We start from the raw sequence: 12,427 nt of genomic DNA, 5'->3' as shown, positions 1-12,427 counted from the left end.
GAAATTATGTCAAGGTTACTCCTGATGCATCTTCAGAGAGGCACCAAGTGTGTGCTGGTCTGGGAGCAGCAGCCTGGCAGGGGCAGGACCCACCTCTCCAGAAAGGGAGATTGGGAAGGGTAGAATTCCCGAGGAATTGCCTTCCCTCTCCTCTTGCTGTGTGGCACTGGGCAGGTGTTCTGCCTGGTTTCACATTTATTTTGTATTTCTGGCTTAGATATTAATATTCCTTCACATGCCTTATCCTTTGTATGGTTGAGCAGAGGGGCCTGTCCTGCCCAGTCCCTGGGGCAGTGCAAAGCAGCAGCTCAGAGGTGCTGTGTGTGGAGGGGAGTCTTCCCTGGAGTGGAGTTGCACAAGCAGCCCCTTCCCAGCCCCTGTGGGAGATCCCTCCTCAATTCCTCCTCAGGGGGCTTCTGCACATGGACAAACCCCTGAGGGGCAGCTGCTGAAACCTGGGGGGGGGTTGATCACCACCAAAACAACCTTCACTGCACACTGATGTGATGGCAGGAACACCATCAGATGCTGAGAACTTCACCCAGTGCCAAAAGCTGGTGTTGAATTGCAAAGTTGGCTCCTGCCGTGGATTTTTTGTCTCTCAGGGTTTTGGGGTTGTTCCTCTGCTGTGCCTGAGCAAGGGCAGTTCCCTGCTCTGAAGGCAGAGCCAAAACCTGTGGGCAGCAGTGGGAACAGCCTCAGGAACCCTTGTCCAGCACCACACCTGGAATTAACCTCTAAAATCCTCGAGCAATTAAATCTCACAAGATGCCCTTCTTTGCTGCCACCCCAAAGCGGTGCCCTTTGCCCTCCCTCTGGGAAGAGCTCAGGTGCTGTGGATGTAAAGAGCTGCAGCAGCCTGTGCCACCACAGGAGCTCTGTTTTTCACTGTCCTGGTCAGGATGGGAGCCCAGCACTCCCCCCTCTCTCCATCCTTCTCCAGCTGTGGCTGCCCCATCCCTGGAAGTGTCCAAGGCCAGCTTGGACGAGGCTTGGAGCAACCTGGGCTGGTAGAAGGTGTCCCTGCCCATGGCAGAGGTGGAATAGATGATCTCTGAGGTCCCTTCCACCCTAAACCATTCTGGGATTGTGTGATTTCAAAATTGTCCTCTGCAGGAGTTTGGATTTGTGAGGTACCTCCAGGAGTGTCCCAGCTGTTCTCACCTCTCCCAGAGGTACCAGGATACTTGGGCATGACCTCACTGGAAGCTTAGAGTGCAAACAAGAGAACAAAACAGCCCAAAGAAGACCTGTTCTGGTGCATATAAGGCACATATGGAACTATTCCTGCATCCAGGAGGATTAAAGCACCCTGAGGGTCCTGCAGGGACCTGCCCTTTTCTCTGGCTGTACATATTTATAAACCGTGGGAGGATTTATTAGTCTTGAAGGTGAAGCTCAGTCGAAGGGATGCTGAACAATCATCCTGCCACAGGAAAAAACTGTCTCGTGTGATTTGCCAGCTTAAAATAGTTCTGAAAGTAACTACAGGCAGAATCCACATCCCACAACCTTTTACATTTACTTAGTGCTGGTACTTGCATAAAATTCAGCTGCTGAGTTCACCTGTGATTTGATGGGAACTTGTGTCTGCTGGGAAAGGAATTTATTGTGTCCAGCTCTGGGGCTCCAACTGCAGAAGGACATGGAGCTGCTGGAGTGAGTCTGGAGCAGGCCATGGAGATGCTCCAGGACTGGAGCCCCTCTGCTCTGGAGCCAGGCTGGGAGAACTGGGGGGGTTCACCTGGAGCAGAGAAGGCTCCAGGGAGACCTGAGAGCCCCTTCCAGTGCCTAAAGGGGCTCCAGGAGAGCTGGAGAGGGACTGGAAACAAGGGATGGAGGGCCAGGACAAGGGGGAATGGCTTCCCACTGCCAGAGGGCAGGGATAGATGGGATATTGGGAAGGAATTGTTCCCTGTGAGGGTGGGGAGGCCCTGGCCCAGGTTGCCCAGAGAAGCTGTGGCTGCCCCTGGATCCCTGGAAGTGTCCAAGGCCAGGTTGGACAGGGCTTGGAGCAACCTGGGCTGGTGGAAGGTGTCCCTGCCCATGGCAGGGGGTGAATCTGGGTGGGTTTAAGGTCTTTTCCAGCCCAAACCATTGGGATTCCATGATTCAGGTTCACCTCTATCCTCACACATTCCAGTGATGTTTCCTGTTGTGCTCTGCTCAATCCATGGGAGGAAGCAGGATCTCTTCATGGAGACACTTTGCCTTTTTACTGCAGAGGTGCCTTTGAGTTTAATTCCAGCATCCAAACCCTTCTACACGATGTCACAGACACTTTACAGAAAGGGACATGAAAATCATAGAATCACAGAATAGTTGGGGCTGGAAGGGTCCTTAAAGATCAAAATCCAGCCGTCCTGGGAGAGCTGTGCTTGGATCTCTGCTCACCCTGGTGCTGAGTGTGACAGGCCCATGGACTATCCAGAGATAGTGTCCAGCCTGGAGTAGTGATCCATGTGGCATTACAGGAGATGCATCTTCTTTTTTTCTCTTCTCAAGCTCTGTTTGATTTTATATGTCTTTTTTGCTGCTCTTGAGTACTGCTTTGGAGTTGTCAAAGGGGTGATGTCAAACATCAGGGAAGAAATGGAGCTTCAGATAGAAAAATATTATTTAAACAGGTCTTTCTTATCTTTACTTTGATCATTACTTCAGGATATTTATGGTTGGTAAAGAAGCCACTCTGTTAGAAATGTTCTTTTCCTGCTCTGAAGCCACGATTGGGGATGAGAAGGAGAAAGCAGGAGATGGGAAGTGCGGGGGAGGATAATTAGTACATTTAGCAAGATAAAGCTGGAGGGAGGCAAACCAGGCCAGATAAATACATTTGTGCTGTCAGAGTAATTAGGTGGGAAATATTTCCCTGTTTGAGGAGATTTGCCAACCTAAAATTTCAAATATAATAAAATAAAATTCTGAAATATATCAAAAGGTAGATCTTGAAGGTGCCCCATTACAAAAGCAGCTTCTGTAAGTAATGGAGTGGGTAATGAGGGTGGTGTTTGAATGAGCAGGTCAATTCAGGGGGTAGTGCACGTTCTCTCTGTGAGAGCCTGGAGCTGAGAGAGGTAAGAAAAGCATCATCTCAGAGTTTGATCAGTGTTAAGGCTTTTAATTTCTTCAGGATTTGTCCCAAGGATATTTGGGCCTTAGAAGTTATTTTTTTTTTAATAAAACCCAGCAATGTTTCACAGGGAAATGAGCCTCACATTTCTTTCTCCTGGCCACCAGACACACTTTTCACCCAAGGCTCACATTCCAGAGCCACGCACCAAGGTGCATTGGGCCTGTGGCTTTGCCCTCTTCTGACTTGCTACATTGCACAAACATCATAAATTCAGGGAGGGGAAACATCCAGGAGACATTAAAGTGTGGTGGCTTAGGAAGAAATTTTAAAAAGTCGTTCCTAATAGTGTCAGAAAAGTTCTCAGATGGAACATGGTTGGAGACTTCAGGAGCTGTTGCTGTGAGCAGCAGCAATTGCAGTTCCCTGTGCCTTTGCCAGGGATTGAACCTTAAATTCCATCTCGGAAAAACGTGCAAAGATCCCCAGGTTTCCTTGGAACAATGACACAACCTCTGCCAGGAAAAACATCTGCCTTTCCACTGCCCAAAAGCTCCTGGCAGAGGCCTGGTCAGCATTCCTGCCGTCCCTTCCCGGGGTTCCTGCAGGTGGGGCTGTGTTTGGGATGGAACAGGGGGGATTCTGTGCCTGTCCAGGAGGCTGATCCATCCCCCTGTGCCCCATCACATCCTCCTGAGCTGGGGGGCTCAAATATCCCAGGACCTCCTCAGCCTGCCTGGGCCTCTGCCATGTGCTGCCCCTTGGTTGTGTGGGGGCAGTGGAGGGGAAGGTGTTAAATGGGACTCACCTTGTTTGTACTTTATAGCAAACTTAAAATAGATGTCACATTTGTAATATAAATATAACTGTATATCATATTACTTATATTATAAATACATTTTATTATATTAATTATATAAATATATTTATATTTATCCCACAAATAATATGATTATATGTGCATATTTTGATATATTTATACTATTACATGATTATATTTACAGTATATTTATTATAATATAATTATAACCAACAATAATAAATATTAATAATTAATATTATGGAGCAATAATATTAATATTTGGTGTGCAAATACAGCATCAGCTGTAGATGTTTTGTCTCTCTACTGGCTCCAATCACTGCATCATTTTCCCAGGAATTTAGATAAGAACTGGGGAGATGCTGTGTGGGATATTGAAATATTGAGAATACTGAAATCAGCTGCAGGAGGTTGTAGGAGTTATTCTACAGGTGTGTAGTGGGTTGACCCTGGCCAGATACCAGGTACCCACTAAAGCTGCTCTCTCACCCTCCCTCTGCAACTGGACAGAGGAGAGAGAAAAAAAACCAGCTAAGAACTCATGAGTAGAGGTAAGAGCTGGGACAGGTCAGTGACTGATCACCTTCACGGGCAAAACAGTGAGGATAGTACTTATATTTACTACTAACAGGATAAGAGCCAAAGAGTGAGAAATAAAACAGTCTTAAAAACAGCTTCCCCCCACCCCTCCTTCCTTCCATGTTCTCCCTCCTCCCCCCCCAGCGGTGCAGGGGGACGGAACAGGGGTCACGGTCAGTTGTTGTTTCTGTCACTGCTCAGGGAGAGGAGTTGGAGTCCTTCCCCTGCTCCCGTGGGCAGACAGTCCTCGATGGATCTCTGGCGTGGGTCCATCCCTCGGGCAGCAGCTCTTCCCCCCCTGCTGTCCCGTGGTCACTGCTCCCTGGGGTCAGTCCCTCACGGATGAGCTGCACTGACGTGGGTTCCCCACAGGGGCCACGAGTCCTGCCTGGGAAAACCTGCTCCAGCCTGGGCTTCCCTCTCCACGGGCTGCAGGTCCCTGCCAGGACCCTGCTCCACCCTGGGCCTGCCACGGGGTCACAGCCTCCTTCCTGCATCCCCTGCTCCAGGTGGGCTCCTCCAGGGGCTGCAGGGGCACAGCTGCCCCCCTGCTCTGCCCCACGGGCTGCAGGGCCTGGAGCACCTCCTGCCCCTCCTTCTGCACTGCCCTTGGGTCTGCAGTGCTCTTCCATGTTCTCACTCTGCTCTTCCCTGGCTGGAATTCTTTCTGTGCAACACTCTACTGTTCCTAAATATGTTATCCCAGAGGTGTTACTGTCACTCCTGACTGGCTCGGCCTTGGCCAGTGGCAGGAATTCCGTCCTGGAGCCGCTGGCATTGGCTCCACAGGACAGGGGAAGCTTCTGGCAGCTTCTAGCAGAAGCCACCCCTGTAGCCCCTCCACTACCAAAACCCAGGCACAGAAACCCCACTCCGTTTGCTCTCTGGAGTATTTCTCCCTCCCCCACACCTCTGATGGGAGATGGGGTCTCACTGGATTAGTTTAATTAAAGTTTACTGAAAGTTTACACCATTACCTGCACGGGTAATGCAGCAGGTTTGGAGTTTGGGATTAATGATCTCCTCCTTCTATTTGGAAACAGGGAGATTTGGAGGGAGAAGGAATCAAGATTATTTTCCCAGCTTCTCATTCTCTAATTAATTATCATCTCATTATTGAATGCCTCCCACTCTAACCTTAACTCTAATTCTGTTGGTGAGGGGGATTTGTTTCGGATTTTTTCTTTTATTTTATGTTTTGTTCTCTTCTTTTTAAATCTTTTTAATTGTATTGAAGCAGCATCTGAATGGCAGCTCTCCACCATGGCTCTGTGTTACTCACATGTGATGTGTGAGAGTGAGATCAGTGTGTTCAGGGCTTTCTGAGCAGAAGTTGAAATAAATAAGTTCATAAATGAATCAAATCTACACTTCCCAGGCTTCTCACAAACGATCCTTTCATCAGGAGAGGTGGGTGGTGGAGTCACCATCACTCAGCAAACAAGGGAAACAAGGAAATGAAAGCCAAAACTATCTAAATGAGCTTATTTTGACATCTGGGGGTCAGGGGGACAGATGTGCCCCACTGACCTTGCAAAGCCAGGTCTTACCTGGTGAGGGTTTGGCACTTCTTTAGGATGCACTGATTGGAACCAGTAGAAAGCCAAAAAGTCTGCAGCTGTGCTATGTTTGCACACCAGGGACTGGCTCCTGAAAGAGGCATTAGTGACATTATTGGTACATAATTTAGTGGCCAACAATCCTAGTCCTGGCAGCAGATTCATGTAGTGCTTCTCTTGAAATGATTCTCACAGTTTTAAGAGGAGCACACAAGACTCTGGCTGTGGTTGGAAGCAAAGAAATGATTTCAGGGATGTCAAAAGCTGTCTTTTAATTGTTTTTCTGCCTGTGGTCACATTGACTAGTGAAACAGGGCCCCAGCAGCTGCCTCTGGGATCTGTGGGAGGGAACGTGGCAGGTCCTGGTGCCTCCCAGGCAGGTTCGCAGTCAGGCTGAAATCCTGGAGCTCCAGACAGACAAATGAACCTCTCAAAGTCCTGCTGCTCTGCTCCAGGCTGGATGTGAGGATTATTCTTGGAGGGGGAGAAGGAGCTTCCAAAGCCACTGTGGAGAGCAGAGATGAGAGCCTTGGTTTGGATCTGGAGGAGAAATGCTCCCTCACACTTGTGCCCTGGAAAACCACTGAGCTTTGAGTGAGACTCTGAATGTGCCACGTCACAACTCACCCTCTGCTTTGTGGCTGTTCTGCTCTGCAGGAGGAATAACCAATAAATTACCCTCTGCAGGAGACTCCTGTAATCACTCCCCTTATCTCCCAGCTTACCAGAGCTGAGCCTCTTTGTCTCAGACATGAACTAGAGGCATTTTTAAGCTTGTCCTCCTTGTAGGATCAGTAAGGTCTTGGCCAGCAAGCACAGCTCTTCTGGGTAAAATTGTATTTGAACAAGGGATTGGACTTTCACAATGCCAAGGGGAAACTTGGTACTGTGAGATCCTTCATGCTCCTTCAGCCCAGCCTCCTGCTCTTGGAAGTCTTTGCTATTGTGTCTGTTAGAGTTTCTCATCATTTGGTAGATCTTTGTCTGAGGAGCCACAGCTCTTATTTGTCACCTGCACAAGCAACGTGGGATGAGTTTGGTGGTGGAGAAAAACCTGCCTGTGTTGAATTCATGCTCAGCTCTTGGTGGGTGTGTGCACAGAGGCACAGTGGAGACTCCCAAACTTGTCTGTAGCTGTGAAAAGACAAATTTGAACAATACCTTGACATTGTTGCCCAGAGAAGCTGTGGCTGCCCCAGCCCTGGAAGTGTCCAAGGCCAGGTTGGATGGGACTTGGAGCAACCTGGGCTAGTGGAAGGTGTCCCTGCCCATGGCAGAGGGTGGGACTGGATGAGCTTTAATGTCCCTTCCAACCCAAACCATCCTGGGATTCCATGATTCTATAACGTTTACAGCACTCTGCATTATCCATCCACCTGGTGAAGTGTGGGGTGTCCATAGGACCATCTTTAAGGCTTTCTTTGTGTGTCATAAGTGACACTGAAAAGTTTAGGAAACCCTAAACCTCACTGCTAAAATCAGTCACAATCCCTTGGTGCTGGCAAAGCACAGATATTCCATAATAAATGAAATTAGTGGAATCTAATGCATCATAACTGTATGTCAGGTTCAGGAGGTTTGACAACATTTTCAGTGTGAAAAAGGAACATTTCAGATGATCTATCATAAAGTGTCATGTCTGATGCTCTGATCAGGGACCATAAATGCTGGTTACACATTATTCCAGCTGTCTCAGTGATTCCCACTGGGATGGGTACAGGGGTATCCTCGAGACCTGCTCTCTGCCCCATCCTTTAAGAACACAAAATCCATGTCCCACTTTGGAGCCAAGCACATTCTGCCTGTGAGTCATGTTTGGAGTCCACTGAGGTCAGGAGAGGCCTGTGCTTTGTGCTTGGGTTTCAAATCCAGCCTGGGGGCAGCTGTGCTTTCCAGGATGTTCTGTTTACAAGGCATGCAGTAGCGGGAAAGGCTTTTCAGCATCAGGGCATCCATGATTTTGGAGAGAGCATTCATGTGTGTCCACTGACAGAGCAAAACACAAACTAAACCACATGGGGAACAGGGAACAGGAGTGAATATTCATCTTTGGGGGCATTTTGCTGCGAGGACAGTTGTGTTACAGGATAAACCCAGGGGGTTTTCCTTGTAAGCAGCTCTGTCTGTCTCTCAGTCAGCACAAGGCTGCTGTGGGAGGGGAACTGTGTTCATTGGCTTTTACAGCTTCACTCTGAAACAAAGCAGTTGCAAGTGGTACAGGGGGTTTAAATGTCACTTCTCAGCACAGGGAGCTTGTCTGAGCAGGGCCATGGGAGCACTGCAGCGGGGACAGACTGTGTGGGTGTGAAATCAGTGGCTGTGCCCCCGCAGGTCGTGCTCAGGCAGGTGTGTGCTTTAAATGGAGCTGCTGTCACTCCCACACACAGGGACCTCACTGATGATTCACCTGCTATTTCGGGAGAGTTTGTGCACAGGCTTGGCTTGACTCAGGTCCAGCCTCGTGTAAATCAGCCTGTGTAGAGGGAGGTGATGCAACTCAACCTGTGTCTTCACTTGCCCTGTGCCTTTCTCTGCCCTGTTGTACAGAACCAGGCCTTGAATGTCTTCAGGGAGCTGCTGCATTTGCACATTGGTGGTTTTGCCACCTGGCTGCTGGTTTTTGGGGTGAATGGAGCCTGTCAAAGCACAGCAGAGCCTGTGGGGATGTGTGTAAGCACTGATACACCCAGTGGAGGCAAGGCCTGGAATTCCCTTGAGGGTTGGTGGAGGAGGTGTTTGTACCCTCAGTAAGCACAGGGGAGAGTCAAGGAGGGAAAGTTTTCTCCCTGGGTAGGAAACCCACATTTAATTCATTGAATCCCAGAATGGTTTGGGCTGGAAGGGACCTTAAAGCCCACCCAGTCCCACCCCCTGCCATGGGCAGGGACACCTTCCCCTAGCCCAGGTTGCTCCAAGCCCCGTCCAACCTGGCCTTGGACACTTCCAGGGATGGGGCAGCCACAGCTTCTCTGGGCAACCTGTGCCAGGGCCTCCCCACCCTCACAGGGAACAATTCCTTCCCAATATCCCATCTATCCCTGCCCTCTGGCAGTGGGAAGCCATTCCCCCTTGTCCTGGCCCTCCATCCCTTTTCCCCAGTCCCTCTCCAGCTCTCCTGGAGCCCCTTTAGGCCCTGGAAGGGGCTCTCAGGTCTCCCTGGAGCCTCCTCTCCTGAAGGCTGAACAATCCCAACTCTCTAACCCTAACCCTAACCCTTTCCTCATAGGAGAGGTGCTCCAGCCCTCTGATCACCTTTGTGGCCCTAATTAAAGCAGAGCTCTGTGCTACCTGGCAAGCATGGAAAATCCCCCCAGAATGGATTAGCTTTCCTTTCCTGGCTGCTTTGTTATTTTTAATTTGACTGTAGTTTCAAGACTCAGTAGCACTTCAAATGTGACATTTGACAGCAAAGAATGATGGTAAAGTTGGGTGGAAGGTGCAATACAGAACTAATGGTTGTGTTTAATCACATTAATGGCAGGAATCTCCACCCTCTTACACACAGAGGAAAGTCACTCTTACAGATCTTTCCCATTGCCTCTTCCTGGAATGCAGTTTTTAAGTGGAATTAAGATGCTCTGCAGCACTTGGAGAGATTTATCTCTGGGACTGTGTTTCACACCAGCCTGGGAGGGGGAGGGAGCGTGGAAATCATTCAAGCTCTTGCTGGAAGCTTTGCAGGAGGGAGAGGGGATGGGTGGAAGGAGGGACTGACTGGGAGACGAAAAAATGAGTGTGGAGGGAAAAGAGGCCCAGGAGGAGCTGCAGCAGTGGCTGAGGAAACAGTGGCTGGGGATTCTGGGGGCAGGATTTCTGAGGGAGTAAAGATAGACCCCGATGGAGGTGACACTGAGTGGTTTCATCTGCCAGAGCTTCCCCAGAGCTTTGACACTTCCCGTGTCCTTCCCTGCCTTGGCAGCCCCAGCCCAAGGCTCTGGGGTGTCCCCAGAGGTGCCATTGCTTCAGCTGCTCTGCACTGCTGGGCTGCAGAGGGAACGGGCACACTTGATTTAGGATATAAATTATTTGATGGAAAACTTGCGTTTGCTTCCCAAAAAGCAGTGCCACACCAAGTTTTACTTGCACCACCAGCACGAGGGAGTGGTCAGCATTTGCACACATATTTCTAAATATATTTAGTGGTGTAAAAATATAATAAATTGCACAAATCTAAAAGCTTTATTTGTCCCAGAAATCTGTGTAATTATCTGTGTATGGCCATCAGAAGATTAGTATTCAGGGAGTTGGGCTGGTGAAGGAAGAGGCTGAATGGGTGTGCTCTGGGAACTCCTCCCAGAGAGCAGGAAGGGACTGGCAGGATGAAAAGTGAGTTCATTCAGGGTGTTGTGGTTGTTTATATGGGAGAGAACTTTGCCTCCTGTGTCCCTTTCAGGAGGTTCGTGCCTCTCATCACCCATTTCTCCTTTTCCCTTGCTTACATTCATTAAATATGGCAACTTGGGATTCTCCTCAGTCTTTTTTTCATTTCTGCTTTCGTTTGTTTCAGAGTGATTTTTTTTTTGCTCTCAGCTAATTAGGATTTTTTTACAGACTTTAAGTTTTATGTACACATTTCCTTTATTTATTTGCTTTGCAAACATTTCCTTTATTTGCTTTGCAAACAATCTTAATTTGCTTACGATCGTCTGTAATTTCTATTTTCAGAGAAGATCATTAACCATGAGCCATTTTCAGTGTGGGATATCAAGACTAGTGGGAGTAACAGGACCAGGGTGCTCAAGGCTCAGTAGATGTGCAGGAATGAGACAGTTAAATATCCTCTCACTGCTCCCAAACAGGCACATCCTGATGTTGCAGTTAACGACTCTGTCTGTGATGAATGGGGCTATAAAATTCTCTGTTTGGGTGAATTGCTTGACAACACTGAAATTAGGAGATATGTTTTATTATCTAATGTCTGCCTGAACGTATAAAATAAAAAATGAATAAAATGGGGGGAAGGGGAAGCACTTTTATCTGATACATGAATATTTATAGAGGTATTTTCAGTGAACAATTAATTTTGCAGACTCTTAAGCTGGAGCTTTAATCCCTGGCTCGAGCAGTTTGCCTCCCTCTAATTGTTTTATTTTTGAACCATATTTTTATTTTTAACCTGTCAGGTGAGGTGCCACAACCCAATGGCATTGGAGGGTCTGTGTGAGCTGGGAATGCTCAGAGTTTCCCCTCTGGAACTGCAGCCCTTCCCTGATTCCCTGATTCCCTGATTCCCTGCTGCTCAGCATGTCGTGGGGCGAGTTGCTGTGGCTGCTGTGTTATCCCAAGCCTGGCCTGGCCCTGCTCACTGACCTGCTCCTCTCCCTCTCTCCCTGGCACAGCTCTCGCTCCCGGAGGAACAGAACGAAGTGACCAGGAATGGCTGTGACTCCAAGGAACTGGTCTACCTGGTGCAGATCTGCTGTCAGGTAAATGCCATGTTTTCTCCCCCCACCTTCTTTACAGCCTGTGTTTTGTTCCATTTGCCAGCACGGCCTTGGAATATTGGGATGTGACACTTTCTGTGCTGTGGGGGTGGTTCCAGCTCTTCCCTTGCTCCAAGATGATGCCTGTGGTAGTGCCACCAGCTCACTGTAGGAAAAGCAAAGCACTGAGGGGAGAAAAAGGAGTGTGTGAAGGAAATAATCCTTCCTGGGATGAGCCCAGGGACAGGAGTGTGTGAGGGCAGGCTGGGGGTGACCACGGACACTCAGACACTCCAGTGACCCCGGATGGGACAATCCCAGCAGTGCTTTGTTCACACAGGACATGGGGATTGTTGATCTGCTCCCAGTGATGTCTCCAGACACCTGGTGTGGAATTGTGCTGTGGTGTCAGGATGCTTTGGGCAGATAAATCTGCTGCTCCATCCCATGGATTTCCCATCTCCTGATGTGTGTGTTTGTGAAGTGCTCCATAACAGGTGATTGTGTTTTAATGTGCTCAGTGAATCACTGTTGGTGGGAGATGCAGTGGCAGGTTCAGTGCAGAGTTAATGCCTGTGTTTGGTCCTTTTCCTGGTTTTAGGATAGCAGCTCTGTCCATGATTCACCTCCTGAACATCCCTCCTATCACTGGATATGGAACATTACCAGGATCACTGGGGTGTCTGTCACCTTTTCAGAGTTCCTTCAGTGGTTCTGCTGCCTCAGGTGCTCAGAGGAGTTGTGCGGAACAGGCACACCTGTGGTACCTACATTTGAACTGTGTGGGGTTGGGAATCTGCTGGATTGTCCCAGCATTGGGACACACAGACAGGGGGATTTGCAGTGGAAAGGCTCTGCTGCCCTGGCTCTGTGTGAACAGAGTGGGTGTTGTGAGAGCTGAGGAGAATCCTGCATCCTGGGGAGTAGAACATCCCAAGGAGCAGAGAATCCTGCATCCCAAGGAGCAGAGGACCCT

The 12,427-nt window shown here is 49.0% G+C and overlaps 1 protein-coding gene across 3 annotated transcripts in view; it reads left to right on the top strand.

Moving 5' to 3' along the window:
• ARHGAP32 (Rho GTPase activating protein 32) overlaps nucleotides 1–12,427 on the top strand; it is a 251,725-nt gene that overhangs the window by 141,860 nt on the left and 97,438 nt on the right. For all 3 annotated transcript variants that reach the window (XM_027699266.1, XM_027699267.1, XM_027699269.1), the window contains one exon: nucleotides 11,368–11,454. In XM_027699266.1, coding sequence (XP_027555067.1) covers nucleotides 11,368–11,454 — 87 coding nt within the window. The remainder of the gene's footprint in view (nucleotides 1–11,367; nucleotides 11,455–12,427) is intronic.

The sequence above is a fragment of the Neopelma chrysocephalum genome, unplaced genomic scaffold, assembly GCF_003984885.1.
Source record: "Neopelma chrysocephalum unplaced genomic scaffold, ASM398488v2 Primary Assembly neopelma1_138, whole genome shotgun sequence".
Classification (NCBI taxonomy): domain Eukaryota; kingdom Metazoa; phylum Chordata; class Aves; order Passeriformes; family Pipridae; genus Neopelma; species Neopelma chrysocephalum.
The sequence above is the reverse complement of the archived record's forward strand: the minus strand, read 5'-3'. Positions and strand labels throughout refer to the sequence as shown.